At 38.4% G+C, this 24598-nt stretch overlaps 2 protein-coding genes across 2 annotated transcripts; one reads left to right on the top strand and one right to left on the bottom strand.

The window, feature by feature from the left end:
* The first annotated feature begins 584 nt into the window (after positions 1-584).
* Positions 585-3162, top strand: LOC118349731 (phenylalanine ammonia-lyase-like). The gene has a single exon (XM_035695307.1). It carries the CDS (start codon positions 665-667, stop codon positions 2945-2947), a length of 2283 nt encoding a protein of 760 aa, XP_035551200.1. The 5' UTR covers positions 585-664; the 3' UTR covers positions 2948-3162.
* Positions 3163-9745: 6583 nt separating this feature from the next.
* Positions 9746-10807, bottom strand: LOC118349682. Its single transcript, XM_035695208.1, has 3 exons — positions 10332-10807; positions 9838-10043; positions 9746-9753 (listed from the first exon to the last, which is right to left on the bottom strand). Exons 1-3 carry the CDS (start codon positions 10805-10807, stop codon positions 9746-9748), a joined length of 690 nt encoding a protein of 229 aa, XP_035551101.1.
* Positions 10808-24598: the final 13791 nt, after the last annotated feature.

Raw genomic sequence — 24598 nt, 5'->3', positions numbered from 1 at the left:
AGGTACGAATTGTTTGTGATGATGTTGAATTTGTTAGGTATAAGAGTATAAAATGATTTACGAAGGGTAGAAGTTTACATAAGGCTTATCGTGCTGGAAAGGAAGCTTTCACACGGATGAAAGTTGATGAAACGTATGGATTTTCAAATATAGGACTGAAAACTTCGAATCTTGTTTTGTATGGAGGGAAATTCATATATATATATATATATATATATATATATATGCCATGTGCGGCAAAACATGATTCACAAAGTCAACATAACTTGGCTAAACGACATGAAAAGAACGGTGACAATGTCATTTGAGTGGCATCTCATCCTCCTGGTCAATGGTCTTTTTTTGAGTACTTGGAACGCAGTATAGAAACAGAACAAACCCACCAACCATCCCAAAGAAAAGCAGCCAAACGTACACTTCCCCACCATCCTTCCATGCAAGTTCTCACTCCACCAACCAACTCTTCATTTTTTTTTTAAACGAAGACTTGATTTGACCCTTTGACGCCGGCCTTGAGCACTTATCAGTACAGTACCCTTTCACTGCTATAAATAGATAACAGATGCTAATTCCCTCCTAAACTCAAACACAACTCACACCGCAAATAGCTTACCTCCCCCACTTCTCTCCTTCACCCTCTGAAAATATTTGCTCAATTCTGGCAATGGCAACCAATGGATTTGGCCGCCCCAACAAGCATTTCCGCCCTCCAGCTCTCCCTCTCCCAAAAGACACCACAAACCTCATTTGTCTATCAGAAAATTCTCATGTCTCAACCCCATTGCACTGGAAGAAAGCTGCGGAGGCCATGCAATGCAACCATTTTGATGAAGTCTGCAGCATGGTGTCGCAGTTTGCACAGGTGCAAACCGTTGACATACAGGGTACGACCCTCACTGTCGGTCAAGTCACCGCCATTGCACGTCGTGGTGAAGTAAAGGTTAATCTCAATGAAGCTGTGGCGTGTGAACGTGTAGCCAAAAGCGCCAACTGGGTTGCAGAGCATGTTTCCCGTGGAACAGATACATACGGTGTTACCACCGGATTTGGAGCCACATCACATCGTCGCACCAACAAAACCTCTGACCTCCAGACAGAGCTTATTCGGTTCCTTAATGCTGGAGTGATTGGGAGAGAGAACCTTCCATCTAGCTACACAAAAGCAGCTATGTTGGTTCGTACAAACACACTCATGCAAGGCTTTTCTGGTATTCGATGGGAGGTACTTGAAGGCATGGCTAAGCTTATGAACACAAATTTGACTCCTAAACTGCCTCTAAGAGGGACTATTACTGCTTCAGGGGATCTTGTACCGTTATCTTATATAGCTGGATTACTAACTGGCCGGCATAATTCCAAAGTGCTCACCTCTGAAGGGGAAGAGATCACTGCCATGGAAGCTCTGACGAGAGCTGGGATTTCGGCTCCTTTCGAGCTTCAAGCAAAGGAAGGTTTAGCTCTTGTAAATGGGACAGCCGTGGGCTCGGCTGTGGCGGCAACAGTTTGTTTTGATGCCAACATTTTGGCTCTGCTTTCTGAAGTTCTCTCCGCTTTGTTTTGTGAAGTCATGCTAGGCAAGCCTGAGTTCACAGACCCACTAACACATGAGCTCAAGCACCACCCTGGCCAGATTGAATCAGCAGCTATCATGGAGTTCCTTTTGGATGGAAGTGACTACCTGAAAGAAGCAAAGCTTCGTCATGAAAAAGATCCCCTTACAAAGCCAAAACAAGACAGGTATGCACTCAGAACCTCTCCCCAATGGCTTGGGCCCCAAATCGAAGTTATTCGCATGGCAACACATTCAATCGAAAGGGAAATCAATTCTGTGAATGATAACCCGTTGATCGATGTTGCTCGAGATATGGCTCTCCATGGAGGGAATTTCCAGGGAACACCAATTGGTGTCTCCATGGATAATCTCCGAATTGCCATTGCAGCTATTGGGAAGCTCATGTTTGCTCAATTCTCTGAACTTGTATGTGATTACTACAACAATGGCTTGCCTTCCAATTTGAGTGGGGGGCCTAATCCAAGCTTGGATTATGGCTTCAAAGGCGCAGAGATAGCCATGGCTGCATATTGCTCTGAGCTCCAATACTTGGCAAACCCTGTCACAACACATGTACAGAGCGCAGAACAACACAATCAAGATGTGAATTCTCTCGGGTTGATTTCAGCCAGAAAAAGTGCAGAAGCCATTGAGATCCTAAAGCTGATGTCAGCCACTTACATGGTGGCACTCTGCCAGGCAATTGATCTAAGACATTTGGAGGAAAACATGAGGGAAGTTGTGAAACATGTTCTTCTCCAAGTTGTGAGGAAAACCCTTTACACAGGTGAAGATGGATCACTCCTAGAATCCCGTTTTTGCGAGAAAGAACTCTTGCAGGTCATTGAGCACCAGCCAATTTTCTCTTATCTTGATGACCCCACAAATCCATCTTATGCTCTCTTGCCTAAACTTCGAGAAGTACTTGTAGAAAGAGCTCTCAAAGATCCTAAACCAGAAAATAGAGATGGCAAGGGCTACTCAATATTCAAACGCATACCACTATTCCTAGATGAGCTGAAAGCAAGGCTTGGGGAAGAAGTAGCAAAAGCTCGTGATAGATTCGAGAATGGAGATTTTCCAATAGCCAACAGAATCAAGAAATGTAGAACTTATCCTATATATCGGTTTGTTAGGAGTGAAGTGGGGACTGAGCTTCTTAGCGGGGCAAAGAAGGTGAGTCCAGGTGAGGATATTGAGAAGGTATATGAGGCCATGAATGAAGGGAAAGTGGGAGATGTACTTACGAAGTGCTTGACAAACTGGAAAGGATCTGCAGGTCCTTTTACGCCAAGGCCGATCACGGTGACTTCTCCAATGCATTGCAATCCTGAGTATTGGGGTTGGTTTGAAAATGTAAGGTCTCCTACTGTCACAAAAGGTGGAGCCTTTTGATGTTTTTTTATCTAAGTAATTTTTTTCCGTTTCTAAATAAGATTTGTATGTGGAAACATTTTTTTCCGTTTGAAAATATTTTTTTAGTCTTAATTTTTACAAAGATTGATGTGGGTGGAATATCTCTCTCTCTCTCTCTCTCTAATCTGATCTAGACTGTACAAGGAATAAAAGAGGGGATAATGGATCTAATAAATTAGTTCCATAGTTTTGCTGTAACGCTCCGTCCCCGAGAGTCCAGAGAGTTAACTCATATAACCTGATAATCATTTCTAACAAGGCTAGAGTGCTTCCAAATTCAAGAATATATATTTTCCCAAACCTCAAATCAAACGTAAATACTTCAATTAAATAAACCATATAAACTCATTTATCCAATATTCAATCCAACAACTCAAATAAAATCAACTCTTCTTCATGTCTCAAATAACAACTAGAAATAATATAACATTAATATAAGTCTCCATAAACCGTCTAAATCCATTGAAGCAAACTTAAGAAAATAATTAACCTCCGACACCAACACTAATATCATGAGATACCCAACAACAAATCACTGCTAATCTTCTTCATAGACTCTAATACTAATCCTCAGCTAAACCATCGATGTCATCTGAAATATTATGAAGATTAACGGGGTGAGTTATCAACAACTCAGCAAGCAGAGAGCATATACTAGCATGTAAATATGAGCATTTATAACATTTGATAAGCTGAACAAAACATTTACTTTCAGAATGCAGAAACAAAACTTGTACAAAAACATTAGAGCGAAATTTTCAGAAAAATAAACTTATTCCAAAAAGAAAATCCGTTGGCATTTCTAAACTGAAACATTATAATCAAATCATCGTTTAATATCACATCGGGACAATACAATGTTTAACCCCCGTGGTAGGGTTATAAACCATCATTATACCCGTGGCTGGGCCATATTCCATGTTTCATCCCCGTGGTAGGGTTATAAACTACTATTATACCCGTGGCTGGGCCGTATACCATGTTTCACCCCCGTGGTAGGGTTATAAACCACCATTATACCCGTGGTTAGGCCTTAACAGAAACAGAACAGATTTCATCGAAAATCCGATTACAGTCATATACAGAATCAGAACTTCATGCCAAGGTTCTCAGATGACACATCATTTCAAAACAAAATACTGAAAAGCTTCAGATCATTTCACATGTTCGAGATAAACATAAACAAAATATTCTCATTTGTTCATAACAAAACTTCTAGATTTTCATATTCGCTCTTTTACATAGTTCAGAAATAAAGTGCACAAAACTAGCTCATGTCTACACCAGTCATGACAGAAAAACACTTTCTCTTATATAGAATTTATGCATATGCAGAATAAACATCTGAGGTTGTTTTCAGATCATCTCTTTCAAAAAGAAAATAAACACATTTATTCTCAAAGTCAACCTCCTTTTTATTTATTTTATACAAAACTAGTATATGAACCCCGCTTACTTGACTTCTTCGTATTATCAACACCTTGAGTCGGAACTCTAATAGTAACACCACCTAAACAAAAAGAACATATATCCAACATTTAATAACCAATCTAGTAGGCTGCTATTTTTTGAGTAATAAATCAAAAAGTCCCTTCACAGCTCAATAACTATCCTAACAATTAAACCTGAACAACTCTCTCTTCAAACCATTCGCATTTAAAACCCAAAACAGCCATCACCTTCTATTAACACCAAACCAACTATAATTATTTCCAAAACCAACAACAGTAACTCCAATAATTAAAACATAACCCAACCCAAACTTCACTTCCAACTTTCGAATAAAACAATTTCAGTGCAGGCATCAATACTCTAATCATTCAACAATTCAAAACTTGCACGAAAATTCAATACAACTAGTTCCAAAACATCCATTATTTTACACCAAAGAGTCTGAAATAATAAATAAAAAACAGTCTCACGAATCATCCCGAAACTATACTCCTCAACATCCATAATTCCAACACACTCCACTGCTCCACAAATAATACATCAACCCAAAAATAAACTTCACAAAACCTTCTACTGAAAGGAACTAGTGGTCTGCGCAAAGGAAAAAAATTAAGACTAAGTGTGATGCACGGCCAAACAAGTAGCGTGCGTGTGTGGGGTCAAAACAGAGCAAAACCGAAAATAGTAAGGAGACCCGTACGAGTAAAACCGGAAGAAGAAGGAAGGAGAAGAAGTAAAATAAAATAAAACAAAAGAGAGGAGTTACCAATCTCTGTTCAAGAAGCCGAACAAATCTGCAGTGGAAAAACAATTTGAAGTTTCAAAACCTTGAGTTGAGGGCACGGTGAAGAGATGAAGAAGAAGAAAAACAATGAGAACCCGATTGAGAAATCTGTAAAAGTGAGTAATAACCGAACCTTGAGTGTGAAAGGAGATGAAAAACAACTGCTGGAGTCGTGGGTTGGTGCGCACGGGTGAGTGAGATACGGAAATGAAATGCAGAGGCTGTAACCGCGAAGATGAAGAATAGTGTGGCGTGAAAGGGAAAATAACCTTCACCCAAACGACGCCGCTCGGGTCTCACATCATGCGCTTGAGGGCTGGACTCCAAGCATCCGGGCTGACTCCAAACGGGCTGGGCTTGAGGCCCGATTATTACATTTTCTCCACGTTTCTTGGTCGAGTTACGAGAGAGAATCATTGAAAATTTGATAAAGCTTGAAAAGTGGGAGGAAAGCTTGGTTTACCTAAAGTGATCTCGAATGACTTAGAAGGAGGAAATATTTGGTTGTTTTTGAAAGAGGATTCTGAAATCACTATAGTTTCTGCTACTAATCAGCATCTTAAATGTTCTCTAGTGTTGCAAGATCTTAATCGGCAGCTCTGGTCTTCTTTTTATAATTTTCAAACTAAGCAGGAGCCTTGGATTGCTATTGGTGATTTTAATAGTTTTGTTTTAGTTAAAAATGAATTCATCAATCTTGGAATGAAAATTTTGCACTAATAGAACAGAAGAGACTAGCCTTTAAAATCATCAAAAGATTAAAGAATGCACTGAAATCTTGGAATTTCAAAGTTTTTGGTAATATCTTTCAAAATTTGTCGAGAATGAGAGATATCTTCACGTCGGTAAGTCTCTATCGAGAATGAGAGAATCAAAAGACTTGCTTTCTCATTTTCGCTCTCCGTCTCTGCTGAGTTTCTGTTTTCGTTGGAAGCAACACACCGCCACACACCATCGGCTGGTGAGCTCTTCCGCATCCACCTTTGTAACGCCCCGTTCCCAGAAGTCCGAAGAGTTAACTCTTAATACCTAAAATCAACTTAAATAATACAACCATAAAGTCCAGAAAATTCCATAAAACATTAATTCAGTTAATTAAACCAAATATCTAAGTTCCTCCATGGGGACAATAAAGAAAACCTCAATAACATAAATTAAAAACTCTCCAAAACTCGAAATTATCCTTAAATCATCAGATCAAAATAACTGAAAAATAAAATCAGTTTACTAACAACGACTCTCAAATAAGCACTTGTACCCTCAAGTACTTATTCTACTTCGATCATCACACCTCGCTAAAACTTCCTACTCTTGTTCTCCAACTGAACCATCACAATTATCTGAAAAATATATGGAGATAAGGGGTGAGTTATCAAAAACTCAGTAAGCAGAGAACATATACCAGTGTATAAACATGAGCATTTACAGAAATCAGAATGTAGAACAAAATATTTTCATTTTCAGAGTGCGGAAGCAGAACATGTTATCAAAATATCAGAGCGAAGATTTAGAAATAATTTAATTCAAAATATTCTTTGGCATAGCATAAATGATCATCCTCATCATCAGAACATCATATCAGAACAGAGGCCATGTATAACCCCCGTGGTAGGGTTGTGCATCTGCGGATAGCCAAGCAGAGCATAAAACACTCTATCACCAAGGTGTGCACTCAAAACAGAGACCACTACTATAACCCGTGGCAGGGCTGTATCCACTATTATTACCCGTGGTTGGACCGTATCTACTATTATTACCCGTGGTTAGGCCATATCCACTATTATAACCCGTGGTTGGGCTGTATCCACTATTATAACCCGTGGCTGGGCTGTATCTACTATTGTAACCCGTGGTTGGGCCGTATGCCACTATTATCACCTGTGGCAGGGCCTTAACTGAACAGAACGGAAACAGAATCAAATTCAGAATTAGAGAGTCATGCCAAAGGTTTTCAGAAATCACGTCTTATCCAAACAGAGTACTGAACAAAAATCTTCGGAACAGAACAAAATCATATCACAACATAATTTATGCACAAATTTCATATTCGCTCTCATTTTCAAAGTTTAGAAACAGAATGTCAAAAATAACCTTATGTCTACACTAGTCATGACAGAAAATACTTTCTTCTTAAACAGAATCTCATGAGTAATGTAGAACAAATAACTGAGGTAGTTCAAATTTCTTTTCATAACAAAACATGCATATTTTCCAAAAAGGACCTCAGTTCATTTTATTTAATGCAAATTCTAGCATAGGAACCCTGCTTACCTGGACTTCTTAGCTTTTCAGAAATTTTCTCAAAATGGCGAACAATTAACAATCGTCACCTATCAAATAATCAAGTAATTCCCGTAAATTTCCAATCAACCACTTATTTCGATATTTAATCCTAAACTTCTAAAATAACCTACTTAATTCCTCAAAACCTAAAATTTCATAACCTTAAAATTTATCATCTTTTTCTAAAATCGCCACTGTCCAAATGATAACTTTGACTAAAAACATTTAAAAAATCTAACTTATTTATTAATGAAAACAACTTATAAAGTTCAATACTAGATAATATAATTATCCCAAAATATTTTAAAGTAAACCATAACTATTATTAAATAGACTAAAACATATCTAAAATGTAAAATCAACATTACTCTAATATTATTTACTTTAAAAAAAAAACTTTACTTAATAACATGTTAAAATAATTTTCTGTACTCATAATTAAATAACAGTATACTAATGCATAATAAAATATAAAAGCCGACTAATAAAACATGTAGTAAAGGGCATTACGGTAATTTCATTTAATTCCTTGAAAAGTCACCAAAACAGAACCTACGTAAAATGAATAACATGCACGGCAGAAGCTACCCAAGGGAAACCGAGGCACGCGTCGAGGGTGAGGCGTGACGGGGCTGACTGGAGGGACTGCGGTGGCGCGGCAGATGTGCAAGAGCGCGGCGAAGCTTCCGTCGAGCAGCGCTGGGCACTAGAGAAGGAGAGGGAAAAGTTAGCGAGAGAGGGCGGAGAGAAAGGAGGGAGTAACCGAGGGAGGTACTCACCGCGAGGGACAAGGCGGAACTGAGGCGGCTCGAGGCTGACGGAAAGTGACAACCGGTGGATTCTGTGGCTGGTCCGATAGTTTTCCCGACGTACGGTGGTGACTAACCGTATTAGTGGTGATGCTCTGTTTTTGAGAGGAGAAACAGAGGATTTTAATTCGGTAAAAGCATGAGTTGCTGTTTCCCGTGGCTGTCGAAAGTGTTTTCCGAGGGTTGTTCTGGGCGTCGGTTTTACGTGGAGATGGAGGTTGGGGGAGGACGAACCGGGCAGCAGTGGTGATGAACACGTTTGGGCTTCCGTGAGGGTGTTGGACGGCAACGGGGATGGCCGAAAGGTGCAGAGATGACTGTGGGAAACCGAGAGGAGAGGGAGAGAAAAATCACAAGAAGCGGCTATTCTAGGTTTTTGTCATGCACACTAGTGGTTGGCTACGGATGCAAGGTTGATGAGTGCTGAGTCGAGGGCTACGGGTTGCTGTTTGCGTGGGAAGGAGTTTCTAGCGGCGGCAGTGTTGGGTAAAATCTCATTGCTTGGGAAAAACATAAGCATCTATATATATGTGAGGTGAAGCCCTAGAGAGACGAGAGAGACGTGTGTGTGTGCATGCATGCCGTGAATGAATGCGTGTGTGTATGCATGCTGTGCGACGGAAAAAAAATAAGCCGTGCGAAAAAAAAAAAATATAGACAGAAAGAGAAGAAAACGAAAAAAAATAAAATAAAACATGCGGGGAGAATAAAAATAAATAAATAAATAAACGGCATAGATCTCCAAATAAATAAATAAATAAAAAATCCATAGGCCAACTATACCAATCCTAGATCCGGGTATTACATTCTTCCCCCCTTAAAAAAAATTTCGTCCCCAAAATTTGCTAGCACCACAACAAGGCCTAAATATTTATCCGCTACCACAATTCCATGCCTAACCCATTCGTTAATCATAAAGTCGCACTTAATTAATAATCCAAAATTTGTCGAACCTAATATTCCAAATCCTAACTCTCCGATATTACCGATTGTATTCTCCTATATTATCCTTAGCCATACACGTTCGCACACACTGCCTTATCAAATTTAGAATATAAACCTCCATAATGCAATTGAAGCCCAAATAATAAATTCCAAAATCTCCACCTAATATAAAACCTCAATGAATAACGAAATACACTCTCAAACTATTATATCACTACAACCACGCTTCCGCTGCTCACTCTAACAACTTATGGTGCTAAAACATTGAATCTCAAACACATACATCGGAAAAGAACTAACCTCCACATTTAACCAGTCTTTATACATTTTTTTTTTCTAAAAACTAAGCCTCACAAATAACTAAAAGAGAACTCCCAAAAATAATATTTAAACCTCCAAATAATAGTACAATCAAATGCTCCAAAATTATGTCCTAGGTAACTCAAGTCACGAATTCCCGAATCCTTAGAATATCTACTTCCAACCAAACCACAATATTATAAATTACACAACTAGAAAAGTTTCATGCAATCATGATTAATCCCAACTCAACTAAAACAAAAACTTTCAAGGAGAAAAAAAAAATAGTGGGGTACCTGTGATCGCATTGTTATCGTCCTCAACATCTTCAGCTGTCAATGCAAACACTTGAGCTGGTCCCATTCTACGTTGATTGTTTCCCTGTGTCGTCTGACGGGGACCTGGAGGTGTATTGGTCTTATTCTTGTCGTCTGACAGTAATGGACATTCTTTGATGAAATGGCCAGTCTTTCCACATCGGAAACATGACCCATTTTCCTTTCTACACTCCCCAGTGTGTACGTGGTTACAAAACTTGCAGGGGTTATTTGATTGATAACCTTGCATTTGCTTTTGTCCCGAGCTGCTTCCATCATTTCTCTTATTCCATGGCCCTTGATCCATACTAGAGGATCCATGTGGAGTAGCTCTCTTTCTCTGTTCCTGCAACTCAGCACTTCTCTTAAGATTCTGTTCCACTAGCATTGCTTTATGTACCAGGTCTGAAAAGTTTTGAATTTGAAGAACCATAACCCGTTCGTAAATCCTGTGATTTAAACCCTCTTCAAACCTTCGGGTTTTCTTCTCCTCATCGGGAATCAAATATGAGGCGAAGTGTGACAACTCTGCAAATTTTGCAGCATACTGGCGTACCGTCATGGTCCCTTGCACCAAGTTTGTAAACTCTCGGGCTCTAGCTTCCTGGTCTGCTTTCCGAAAGAAACGGTGGAAGAAGTTTTGCTTAAAGTGAGGCCAGCTCACTTCTCCAGTTCCGCCATTTTCTCTGATGGCTTTCTCAGAGTTCCACCATCTCTTCGCTTCTCCGATCAATTTAAAAGCTGCAAAACGAACTTTCTGTTGATTGGTGCACTCCAAAACACTAAATATCTCTTCGATGTCTTGAATCCAATCCTCAGCTGCATTGGAATCGCCCCTTCCATCAAAGGTGGGCGGATGAATGCGATTAAATTGCTCGAACGTGCAGCCTCTCTCATTGTTGTTTTCGTTCAAATCTTCAAGGTTTCGAACTCGCCGACGAGCAGCCATCCTGAGATCTTGAACTTGGTAAAACGTTCTATGGAAAGAAAACAAAATATGTATAAACGAAATATAAATACCAGCTAAAATATTTAAAAACACGTAGAAAAATAAATAAATGAATTAATAAGATCTTGAACTTGTTTTGACCATTCTTAGCCATTTCTTTAACCAACTAATATAGTCCTTCCTACCATCTATAATTGTAAACCCCGACATTGCTCAAACTGGCTTACGTCTTTAGAATCTAACCTCAAAAACCTAAACCTTGAATTAATCTTATAAAAATTATTTCCTATATTCTCCCAAAGTAGCTTGTCGGATCTGAAATCCCTAAACATCAAAATCTCAAAACTCAAACATAAAGTCTTACAGCATCTAAAACCTTAAATATCCACATAATCATCCTTATAGTCCTTAAGTTCTTATACTGAAATTTTTACATCCTACGAACCCACAGATATCTAAACCTCCAAGGTTTATAGTATGCAGAATTCAAACCTAGCTCTGATACCAACTGTAACGCCCAAATGGAAGACCCAAACCACATGACCTATACTCCAAAAGGACTAGTCAATGATACAATTAGAGCCCCATTGGAACCTTATAAAGAGTAAGAACTTCTCCTTCTCAAGCAATGTAGGATCCCATACACCACCTCCCTTTATCCATATCATATGGGGTATCACAATCTACCCCCCTTAAATTCCCGACGTCCTCGTCGGGCCAGTCCATTGTAGGTGGCATGGCTCAAGTCCCACATTTCTGGTTGGGATAGGCTCTGATACCATTTGTAACGCCCCAATGGAAGGCCCAAACCACATGGCCTATACTCCAAAAGGACTAGTCAATGATACAATTGGAGCCCCACTAGAACCTTATAAAGAGCAAGAACTTCTCATTCCCAAGCAATGTGGGATCCCATACACCACCTACCCTTATCCATATCATATGGGGTATCACAACCTTTCTCTCATTTCTCTTGGCCTCTTTCTTTCTCTTTTTCTCTCCCTCTCTTGCACACTTTTTCTCTCCTCTCCTCTCCCGGTATTTTTTTCACCATTCTGGTTGCCGTCACTGCCGTATGCTATCCAGGCCGTTGTGCCCCTCCTTGACCAATGCCACTAGATTGAGCCCTCTCTCTCGTGCTTTCGTGTTTCTCGTTGCCTCTACCATACATGAACACACACTCTCTTTTTCTCTTTGCCCGATCAATACTTCTACATACAGTCGGGTTATACAGTCGGTGCGCAGTCGGGATGCCACGTCAGATTAAAAAAAAGAAAAGAAAAGAAAAGAAAGAATAGGAGAAGAGAAGGAGCCCACCAAAACCTGAAAGAAGAATTGATTGAGAACAGAGCTCGGTCTTCGTCTTCCTGCTCGTGCGGCGTTTGGGTCTTGCATGTAATGGTTCATCGGCTACTTGTGTAATGGTTGAAAGAAGATTTGAAGAAAAAATAGAGGTCGACATCGTCTGGGTCTTCTTGTTCCCGCTCGTACGGGGTCTGTTTCTTTCGGTTTTCTCAATCATCGACTTCATGTGTAATGGTTGCCCAGTCGTAATGGTTCGTCGGCTAAAGATGATTTGAAGAAAAAACAGAGCTCGGCATCATCTGGGTCTTCTTGTTCCCTCTCGTACGGGGTTTGTTTCTTTCGGTTTTCTCAGTCATCGACTTCATGTGTAATGGTTGCCCAGTCGTAATGGTTCGTCGGCTAAAGATGATTTGAAGAAAAAACAGAGCTCGGCATCATCTGGGTCTTCTTGTTCCCTCTCGTACGGGGTTTGTTTCTTTCGGTTTTCTCAGTCATCGACTTCATGTGTAATGGTTGCCCAGTCGTAATGGTTCGTCGGCTAAAGATGATTTGAAGAAAAAACAGAGCTCGGCATCATCTGGGTCTTCTTGTTCCCTCTCGTACGGGGTTTGTTTCTTTCGGTTTTCTCAGTCATCGGCTTCATGTGTAATGGTTGCCCAGTCGTCGTCTTCCTTCTCATATGATCTCGGGAGTTGCTATCCACATTACTTCTGAGTCTTCGTGTTCACCGTGGGTCTCCATTTTCGTGGTTCTTCTTCGTGGGTCTTCTCCATTCCGTGGGTCTTCTCCGTGGGTCTCCATTTGTAAAGTTTTTTTTTTGTTTTTCCTCCTCTGAATCCACATTTCATCAACTGAAACAACGAATTTGAGGGACCAAATAAGAATGATGCCCCATATGAAATGATAATCATATGGATGTTACCAGATAATTAGCAGAGCTGACTAGTATGTAGTAAGCTCCATATGTTTTCTTTTATTTTAATTCGGTGAATTATTATGTGTTTGTTGGAGCCTCTACAATGTTTTAAAGTATTAAATTTTACCTAGTTAAAATTGAAATGAAGCATTTTCAATTGCCAAGTTAGAAATTTTACTCTATCAGAAAAGGCTAGAAATTTTATTTGCTATGGAAGGCTTTTTCAGGAATCCACTCCTACTATCCCTTATTTTGGGCATTCTTGTAATCTGATGCAGTCTTCTGTTGGTTGAAGTTTCAAGCAGGCACGATGAGTTTAAGTTTTTTCTTTACGTGTCACCTATGTCAATCAAAGAAAAAGAAGAAAGGAGGCCATGCTGCTTCATTTGTATAAAAACCAAAATTAAGTACTAATTTGATGTTATGGATGTATAGCTTTTCCTCAAATTTGTAAACTGCAGGCAATTGTTCAAGCCTATCCAACCTCGTCTTATGGGGTCATAGAGTTTTGCTTTACTGTAATATATAAGGGTTCTGCTTGAGGATCCTTGTCCTGCACCTTTGATTTATACCAGCTTTTAAACCATGAAAGATTGACAAAGACTTGTACTTTTATTTAACTTAGTATCTGATTCCTTTAAGTAGTAATCTTTGGTTGTATGTTGACAATGAATACTTTGTAAATATTCTTGTGTTGTATTAAAGGGTTTGGTATAAGACCGAAATGCTATTGATTGCCTTCCTACAGGAGTCTAGAAGCACTTGAAAGGATACCATTTCCTTCAAGAGTAATGAAACTTGTATGCAGTTTGAAGATTAGTTAGTATGCTTAATGACAGAAGTTTTTGAACTGAATTATTTTGTGGTGAATTATTTTGGTACTTATAATGATAGTTCTCGTTATAGTATTTTTTTATTTATTTTTTGTTTCTATGTATATAGACCATCTCTGCAATAGTTTTTGAACTAATTTATTTAGTGGTGAATTATTTTGGTCCTAATGAGTATACATTTTCTTTTGCAGTAATTGAATCTTTAAAAGAAAATTTATTAGTTTTGATTTTAACCTTCCCCAAGCTTTCCTTGCTCCTATAAAAATGGTTCTACAATTTTTTCCTATGCAGTTTGTCAGCATGGAAAAAGGGAAGAAAACCCTTCTCCTATAACACCATCTAGCTCAAATCCTCCTATCACAGTATGTTATATGATTTTTAACATTTGTTAGCATACATCAATCTTGTAGTTGGTAATATTAATCATTATTACCTTTTTATGTTAGGACATTCCAACAACTGCTCCAAACTTTTCAAATTACATACACAATTATTATGGACCAGTGCCTGCATGGCCACCGGCTTTTATGCCATATCCAGACTACAACCAATATCCAAGCAACATTCAGATGGTGATGCAACTTTGTTCTTATCTCTTTCTTGTTTTTTTTTTTTTTTTTCATTTTTCATCTCATTTAATTGTTGCCTTATTTTTGCTGAATGCTTACCCATTTCAATATGGGATGAGACCTCCAACTCCTGTAATGGCTACAAGCTCCGGAATGACCGAAAGATTTGGTAAAGAGGATACACCTGATCATCGTTGTGGAACTGAAGCGTCATGTTACACCTTTAGAGTTGATGAACAAAGTGAAGAGGATATGCCAAATTCAAGGGAAACCGACGATGGGACTCCCGAGACACCTCAGTTAGACCAAATGGATGGTGGTGATATGATTGAGGAGCCAAAATCGGGGATGGAGTTTAATTCTTTTGAGGAATTAATGAGCTATTATAAGCAATATGCTAAAAAATATGGGTTTGGATCTATGACACAAAGGAGTGAGAGGGATGACGATGGAAGTGTCAGATATGTCACCCTTGGTTGTGCCCATGGGGGAAAGGCTCGGAATAGGAGGATGAATGTCGCCAAACCATGCCTGACAGGAAAAACTGATTGTAAGGTAATGATTAATGTCTTAAAAATTGAGGGAAAGATGCGGTTGACCATAGTTAATAATACCCACAATCACGGACTGAGTCCCCAAAAATCCCACTTTTTTCGATGTAATCGCGAAGTTAGTGAGGCCGTAAAAAGAGTACTAGATACTAACAACCTAGTTGGCATCCAAATGAACAAGAGTTTCGGATCTCTTGTTGTTGGTGCGGGTGTATTTGAGAACCTCCCATTTTTAGAAAAGGATTGTCGGAATTACATCGATAAGGCAAGATATCTACGACTTGGAGCAGGTGGTGCTGGAGCACTTCGAGACTATTTTTGTAGGATGCAGTACAAGAACCTCAGATTCTTTGCCTTAATGGATTTAGATGATGATGAGAGGTTAAAAAAATGTCTTTTTGGCAGATCCACGCAGTAGAGCAGCTTATCAAGATTTTGATGATGTGGTTACATTTGACACCACGTATCTGACGAACAGATACGGGATGCCCTTTGCACCATTTGTTGGTGTTAACCATCATGGCCAGTCGATTCTCTTGGGTGCAGGGTTAATTTCCAGTGATGACACAGAGACTTTTACATGATTATTTTAGACTTGATTGCAATGTATGGATGGTATAGCACTGTTAGCTATTATCACTGATCAAGACAAAGCAATGAAAAATGCAATTGCTATTGTATTTCCAAAAAGTCAACATAGATTTTGCCTGTGGCATATATTGAAAAAAGCTCTCGAGAAGCTTGGCTCTCAACATGCCTAGTAAAGTGGCTTGAAAAATCAGCTCATGAAATGTGTGTATGATATTCAAACTATTGAGGAGTTTGAGAAGTGGTGGGAAGAGTTAATTAACACGTACACCTTGGAAGAGAATGTCTGGTTGCAAAGTTTGTACGCTGAGCGCGAGTATTGGGTATCGGTTTTCCTAAAAGAGTACTTTTGGGCTGGCATGAGTACAACACAGTGGAGCGAGAGCATGAATGCATTTTTTGACGGATATTTTTATGCGAAGACAAACTTGAAGGAGTTTGTCAATCAGTTTGACAGTACTTGGAAAAGAAAATTGAGAATGAAACCAACCTGGACTTCCACTCATTTAGCATTACAATTCTATGCATATCTAGATCTCCAATCAAAAAAAGATTTCTAGAGTTGTATACGAATACAAAATTCTGGGAAGTTCAATAGCAAGTTATGGGTGTGCTTGATATGGATCCATCTCTAGTTAGACAGGATGGTGTGAAGAAAACCTATATGGTAGAAGATGAAATTCGTGTGGAGGATTTCACTAAACATGTTACATATTATGTAGATTTTAATGAGGAAGACTGCGATGCTGAGTGTTCATGTGGATTATTTCAGATAAGGGAGATACTGTGTAGGCATATCTTGGCCATATTTAAATGTAACGGGATAAAGACTTTGTTAGATAGGTACATTTTAGACTGATGGGGGAAGGACATCAAATGGAGATATACGTTAATCCACATTACCTATGACATAGGGGATCAGCAAGAAGATACTGATGTAGCAGGTTCAAAAGAGCATACTGAGGATGCAACTAAAAAGTTGCATGCTATGATTGTTTTATATAGTTAAAGTCCCCAAGAACCCCCATATCTAACCCAAACGGGTTCCAATGTTTGTTATACTACACAGGACACAACTACAGCTGGTAGTTCGCAGCAAGTACTCAGTCCACGGGTTCTAATGTTATCGGATGATTACTAATGCAGCAGGTTCAAAAGAACATACTGAGGCTGCAACTAAAAAGTTGCATGCCATGATTGATTTATATAGTCCAAGTCCCCAAGAACCCCCATCTCTGATCCAAACGGGTTCCAATGTTTATTATACGACATAGGGCACAACTACAGTTGGTAGTTCGCAGCAAGTACTCAGTCCACGAGTTGTGCGAGGAAAAGACAGACCCCCATCTTTGAGGAGAGCGTCTAGGATGGAGCAAGATATGCGGAATGTTAAAGCAAAGACGAAGAAGGTGCCTATAAAGGGAAAACGTAAAGAGGTTCGATATTTTTGATAACAATAATATTTTAAATATACATGTTTATTTGCTATGATTTATTTATGCAATAGATGTGATGACATGTTTCTCAATGTTACTTGATTATTAGCGAGGGGGAGATACGCCAGCCCGAGACACGTGTAGGAATTTATTTGGCCCATCAGAGATAGATCTTTCTAATGTTGGAAACGTGCAGGTATAAATATTTTTCTTTTTAATTGTTGCCTTATTTTTCGGAGTAATTTTAAATACGTTAGACTTATTTTTGTTATATATTTGTTTATCTATCGCTAGACTGTTCCAGGCAACGCAACTTTTGACATTAGTGGATCCCAAAATGTGGTTGAGAGTCAAGATAGTGTAATATTTCTAAACTATTAATATTTTAATAGTAATATTGATGTAATAATGATGCCATAATAAGTATGTGCATGAAGATCATCTATTTGATATGACTTGTCATTAAATATTCTTAATTTAGTGAGATGCTGGATTATTGTTCGTGGAGGCAGATGGTGCTACTTAGGACACTGTTGAAAGCTTGGAAGAAGAATGCTTGTAAGATATAGTTTTTGTAATTAGTATTGGAAGAAGAAAGATTGGTAGGACTGTTTTTGCAACTATTTTTGGCAAGTGATAGTTTTTGTTATTATTATTGGAAGAAGAAAGATTGATATGACTGTTTTTGTAATTATTTTTGGCAAGTGATAGTGTTTGAGTTTATTATTGGAAGAAGAAAGATTGGTAGGACTTTTTTGTAATTATTTTTGGCAAGTGATAGTGTTTGTAATTATTATTGGAAGAAGAAAGATTGGTAGGACTATAGTCCTAGTTATTAGTTTTGTAATGATTTTTGGAAGGAAAATATTGGTAGACCTGGTAGTTTGAGAAGAAAATTAGTAAATTGTATTGAATATAAAGTGCCAAACTATCCGTTGTATTTTTGAATCTGGTTATTGGATGATTGTAGTATTTTATATTCTGTGAAGAAAGATCACCAAGTATGGACTTACCATTATAATGTGCTTCAAATTTCAAAGCAATATACTTACATTGAATGTCGGCATTCACAGTTTTTTTCCCAACAATTTACTATTAAATTCCAACATATAAAAAGGGTAGAATATCAACTTGAATAATATCAAATTGGAAAACCAAGTTTAGAAAACCAAGTTTATACAAAACTTCCAGTGGTGAAACTTTTTCCAACATATATTGGAAAAGCAACATCTTACAAATCTACCAGTGCTCAAACTTGAACCAACATACATTGGAAAACCAACATATTACAAAACTGCCAGAGACCAAAATATATCAAATATGAAAACCAACATATATCAAACAACTATTCTAAATAACTTTCAACACCTAAACTACATGTTCAGACTAAGCAGTAACATGAATGAGCACAGTAACATAAAACAATAATTGTAAAAGCCCAAAACCCCTGGAGTAGTGCGCGTGAACGTCTTATTTCAGTTTGTTGCTAAAGAAGCACCAACTCCTTCTTCAAAACTTCCTCATTTCTCATGGATAGCACCTTCTCTTTCTTCTTCATCTCATCCGCTCTCTTACGGAACTCAATCTCCCTCTTTTCAATATCTTCGAATATCTTTCGCTCTCTTTCTCCTTCAATAAAACTTCTTTTTTTTTCTTTCATGAAGATCCAGCTCTATGTATTGATTACTATCCACCCACTTGAAATACTTGCAGTATGGTAAACCCTGATCAATACATAGGCAAAAAATGTTAGATGGCTTACAATATTTCAACTTGTATTACGTAAAAGTTTTATGTGGTGAGTGTTGTAGTTACCTCTGTGTTGTACTTTGGACACCCTAAGAAGGGTCGTCTTGGATTTCTTGCAGTATTTGAGTATCTCAATGTTGTTTCACACTCATAGAAGCATGTTGGTTGACCCAAAGTATGTTTAGCAAAGGATGAAGACGACATTGATGATGACGACGATGACATTCTAACATGAAATATTATGGTTATTCAATTGTTATAAGTCACAGTTTGTTAAGAGGATTTGGTGATGTGCAAACATGACAGTTTAATTTTTTGGCCATGTATGCAAATTAAGACGTGGACAGTGGAAAAAAACCTTTTGTTCTTTTGATGTGGACAGTTGACAAAAACCGTGTTTCTTTTCATGTCCTTTTCTACACATTCAATAATGCAACTTAAGATTTAACATTTAAATGAGAATGCAACACTACAAATCCATACAAGGTCAAATGATTAGGAATTACGTTTAGGATCACGAGAACCCCCCTTCTAGCCATCAAGGAATTACATTACAAGAGATGCAAGCAGCAAATGTTGATTGACAGAGAAGCTTTGTAATTGCAGTAATCAAACCATTTAGTAATTCAATAATTTAGTAATCAAACCATTCAATTATCAAACCATTCACTACTCAAACCATTCAGTACTCAAACCATTCAGTAATTCCGAAGTGTAATCTGGAACCATCCAGTAATCTGAAACCATGCAGTAATTGCTAACCATTCAGTAAGAAAAGATACATTCAGTAATTGGAAACCATCCAGTAATTGCAAACCATTCATGGTATGCAAACCATTCAGAGATTGCAAGTAATATGAAACATCAAGTAATCTGAAACCATCCAGCCTGCTAACCATTCAGTAAAAAAAGATACATTCAGTAATTGGAAGCCATGCAGTAATTGCAAACCATTCACTAATTGCAAACCAATCAGTAATTGCAAACCATTCAGTAATTGCAAACCATTAAGAAAGCAAAAATTAACTATAATAATTAAAAATAATTAAGGGTTTCAAGAAATGCTTGCCTTCCCCCAGGTCAGGGGCGACTGATTACTAGAACTGTGGTGTGAAGAAATTTAGGGTTAGGGTTTCGAGATGAGGGAGAAGGGGCTATGTTAGGGTTAGGGTTTCGGGATGAAGGAAAATGTGATAGGTTAGGGTTACGGTCTCGGGATGAAGGGGAAGGTGTTAGGTTAAGCTTAGGGTTTTAGGAGGTTAGGGTTTTAGGATTTCACATCTTCTAGGGTGATTTCGATTCAGAGAAGGGGGGAAAATGTGGGGTGAAGACGAAGGTGGGGCAACCCTTAAGCTGTCAAGAAGGCAGTGCTTGGTGGGGAGGTAGAGCAACTTCGTGGGAGGGAAGGTCTCGGAAGACGAAAGAAGGAGGGCTTTGTAGTGAGGCAGAGTATTAAATGGAGACGCATAACAACAAATTGAGAGGCAGAGCAACTTCGTGGGAGGGAAGATCTCGGATGCCCTTTGCGGAGGAGGAGAAATTGAAGGGAGGGGGAGAGTTTGTGGAAACAAAGGGAGGTTTCTCGTGGGAGGGAGGGGGAGGAAGGTGGAGACAAAGGGGAATGGTTTGTGGCCCTGTGGGTCTTCGTGGGTTACAGTCTTGATACGAAGCGCACCGTTTTGCAGAAGATCCAAAATGGTGCACTTCATTTTCCACATAAGCAGCTGCTCCCCCGCGCTTACACAGCTTGACTGCGTATAGAGTTTTTCTTGCCTGATATACCACCGCTACCAAGTGGAAGACTGTTTGTAACACCCTGGCCCTTTGGATTTTTTCTTTTTTCTCTTCTCTTTCTTTTCCCTCTTGCCTCCCCTAGCCCCGATAAACTTCCCCAAATTTTCTTCCCTGTTTTTCAAGCAGCCACGACGTCGTTTGAGGTGAGCTTCGTCTTTTTGCTTGCATTTTATCCTTTTGATGATTTTTCACTTTTAGTTTTTGCACTCCTGAAAATTTCTCCACCCAAATCTCCATTATTTTCCACGTCTAGGCAGTTTGAACTTCCATTTAGTTTTTGAATTCTCTTTTTATTTTCGTTTCTGTCCATCACTCAAGTCTCTCCCTCTCTACTTTTTATTGTCTTGCTGTGCATTTCTATATCTAATATGGCAAACTCTCTCTATCCATGTCTCTCTCGTTCACTGCAAACCTCCATGCAGACACCGTAGCCCGGGGCCATCACTCACTGCTGCGACATCGCCAACCATCCCGCACTGCCACCATCACACCAACCTGTGGCTTTTGCAGATGGACCAGCGAGCCACTGCTCACACTCTCAACCCCAGAATCACCACGCTGTCACCGTGAGACGCCCCTGCAGACCACTAACCCCCACAGACTTGCACCACCCAGCCACTGCCTTATACACACCACCACCATGCAAGCCTCCCACGTTCCCTCGATTCCGCCACCAGTTCACGACGAGAGATCCACATTGCCGCCACCCTTCAAGGTGAAACCCAAGTCACCATCGCATGCTAAGAGGCCTCTGTTTACACTTGCCAAAAACAGAGCATGCTTTCCTTCTAACTTTGCCTCAATTCAAGCCCCCCAGTCACTTGCCATCCGTGCACTGTAGCCCAGTTGTGAACCCGCTAGTGGAGCCACCGCAGATCACAAAGCAAGATTTTATGGTAGGACTGCAGCCCCCCGTTACACGGTTCGTAACTCCCTCTCCCTTTTTCTCTCGGAATGTTCCATCTCTCTCTCTCTCTCTCTCTCTCTCTCTCTCTCTCTCTCTCTCTCTCAGTGTCGTGCCACAGCGCCGTACAACGTCCACCTAGCCAGCCACTGCTTTCGTCATCCCTTGCCTTTTTCTTTGGTGAGCCCAGACTTTATCGCACGGTTTTGTATTTCTCAAGTATTTCGTTTGCATTTTCATAAGTATTTCCGTTTCTAGATTTTGGTCCCTACTCTAAGATTTGTTCAATAGTATAAATAAACCACTTTTAATACTTTATCGTATAGCATTTGTAAAGCATAGTAAAGAAATTGTTTTAATATATTTATATTACTACATCTAGTTTATAAGTCAGTATGCTTTCTTGCCATTTGATGTTTATTTTGATATTGAGTTTGATTTATTTGAGATGTTTCATGTGGATCATGTTTAGCATGAAATTATAATTTCATATAGATAATATTTAAAGATCTAAAATTTTAGTTATATAGTAATAATTGTTATAACTATTTTCATCAGTAAATAATAAGATTTTATTTTTATTCTAAATGCTTTAAAATCGATTTAAGTATATTTTACTAAATGAGTGTCTTATTGTTTATATTACTTGAATTTGAATATTTTATGAATTACTATTGCTTAATAAATTTATGATTTCATACTAGATTATATGTTGGATGTATTAAATTATCGTTTTAATAATAGTCTATAGAGATATGAGTTTAAATATGATTAAGTTAGCTTTCGGAAAGAATTTAAGTTGTTTTGCCATATTTGATAAAATTATTTTATAATAACTTAAGATTATTATTTTTTTAATGATAATATATTTATTAGATTTCAAATAACTAGATAGTTATCAAAGGCTATTTTCGTAGTATGAATTTAAGTAAACAGAGAGTTTTAGCAAGTTATTTTAGAAGTTTGGTAATGCTTAGTGTTCTGTATTGGTGACGATTGACATTCATTCAGCATGATTGTGGAAAGATTCAGAATAGTACTTAAGAAGTTCAGGTAAGCGGGGTTCATATACTAGTTTTACATAAAAGAAATGAAATGAGGTTAACTTTGAAAATAAGCATGTTTTTTTTTGAAAAGAAATCTGAAAACGATCTCTGATGTTTATTCTGCATATGCATAAATTATATATATAAGAGAAAGTATTTTCTGTCATGACTGGTGTAGACATGAGCTAATTTTGTGCATTTTATTTCTGAACTATGCAAAAAGAGTGAATATGAAAATCTAAAAGCTTTTGCTATGAATAAATTAAGATGTTTTGGTTTTTGTTTATTTTGAACATGTGAAATGATCTAAAGCTATTTAGTATTTTGTTTTGCTATGATGTGTCATCTGAAAACCTTGGCATGAAGTTTTGATTCTTTATCTGAATGTGATCTGATTCCGATGATATTCCGTTCTGTTTCTATTAAGGCCCAGCCATGGGTATAATGATGGTTTATAACCCTACCACGGGGGTGAAACATGGTATACGGCCCAGCCACGGGTATAATGGTGGTTTATAACCCTACCATGGGGGTTAAACATGGTATTTGTCCTGATGTGATGCTATGAGATGATATGAATATAATGTTTCAGCTTGGATATACCAAAGGATCTTCTTTCTGGGAATAAGCTTGTTTTTTGAAAATTCGCTCTGATATTTTGTACCAAGTTTTATTTATTCATTCTGAAAATAAATATGTTGTTTTTGCATTTTGAAAGTAAATGTTTTGTTTTACATACCGAACTTTGTAAATGCATGTTCACATGCTAGTATATGCTCTCTGCTTATTGAGTTGTTGATAACTCACCCCTTATCTACACAATATTTTTCAGATATTTTGATGGTTTAGCTGAGGATCAAAATTATGAGGCATTGGGTGAGTTGATTTACGTATGGTGGTTTAAGAATATGAAGTTTTTTATGAGTATTGTCGATTTTTATTAATAAATTTTATTGTGTTATGATGACTTGGCATTTTGGAAAATTGGTTATATTAAGAAAATTAGATTGAATCGAATTTTCTATATGATATTAAGAATTTGGAGTCTGTTTTTATATTGTTGAAATGTGAGTTTAAGTGTTAGGAAGTAACTCTCTGACCCGTGCGGGACTGAGTCGTTACATTGTGCACCTCCAACAGACAAGAATAGCCGCCCAAAGTTGACGACGTGAAGCTCAGGGCAGCGACAACCCTCCGTAAATCTTCCCTAGTGCACGAAGGTAGGTGGCTCTTGAACGAACTTTAGAATAATTGTCCTTCGATTTGTGAAATTTTTGTTGGGAAAAAACAAGCACAACGGAATAAATAAAAGCGAAAATAAAAGAGCACACCTACTCACAGAGTGACACCAAGAATTTAACATGGTTTGGCTACTACCTACATCCACATAAAAGAGTTACTAATAAATAGTGGAACACAAGAAAATATTATAGAGGAGGCGGATCACACTCTGTGAGCTTCATCAACTAAAGGAGGTTTATCACATCTAACCCTTATGGTGGTACACCAGCTTCTGGTGGAGAGGGTTCTTGCTCCCCTTGCTCAACACCCTGAGCTTTTTCTTTTGCTTCTAGATCTTGATCCTGCATATCTTCTTTATCTGTGGCAAACTGTAATGGTGCAGGATCTGGAGTATAGGAACTAAGCTCTACTGACATCTAGGAAGTTTAAGTTCCTATGTGTTGGTTTTCATGAAACACTACGTCCCTATTTCTGACAATTCTCTTTGTCATTGGATCCCATAACTTGTATCCGAATTCTTCATCTCCATATCCAACAAAGATACATGGAGTTGACTTGACATTGAACTTCTACCTCACCTCATTGGATACGTGTGCAAAGGCTTTGCACCCAAACACTCTCAGGTGAGAGTAAGAGACATCTTTTCCAGACCAAACATTCTCAGGAACTTCAAATTCTAGTGTTGCAGAAGGTGATATGTTGATCAGGTAACATGCAACATGAATAGCTTCACCCCAAAATGGCTTTGGTAACTTGGTCATATTGAGCATGCATCTTGTTCTTTCCATGATGGTCCGATTCATTTTTTTTGGCTACACCATTGTGCTGAGGGATATATGGGATCGTCTTCTTAGGTCG

The sequence above is a fragment of the Juglans regia genome, chromosome 10 (genome assembly GCF_001411555.2).
Source record: "Juglans regia cultivar Chandler chromosome 10, Walnut 2.0, whole genome shotgun sequence".
Taxonomy (NCBI): domain Eukaryota; kingdom Viridiplantae; phylum Streptophyta; class Magnoliopsida; order Fagales; family Juglandaceae; genus Juglans; species Juglans regia.
Note: the sequence above shows the minus strand (reverse complement) of the source record. Positions and strands in the feature narration are given on the sequence as shown.

Coding starts and splice junctions, on each gene's coding strand:
- LOC118349731 (XM_035695307.1), top strand. CDS start 665: ATGGCAACCAATGGATTTGGCCGCCCCAACAAGCATTTCCGCCCTCCA.
- LOC118349682 (XM_035695208.1), bottom strand. CDS start 10,807: ATGGCTGCTCGTCGGCGAGTTCGAAACCTTGAAGATTTGAACGAAAAC. Junction 10,044..10,331: donor GAGGAGAAGAAAACCCGAAG/GTTTGAAGAGGG, acceptor TGGGGAGTGTAG/AAAGGAAAATGGGTCATGTT.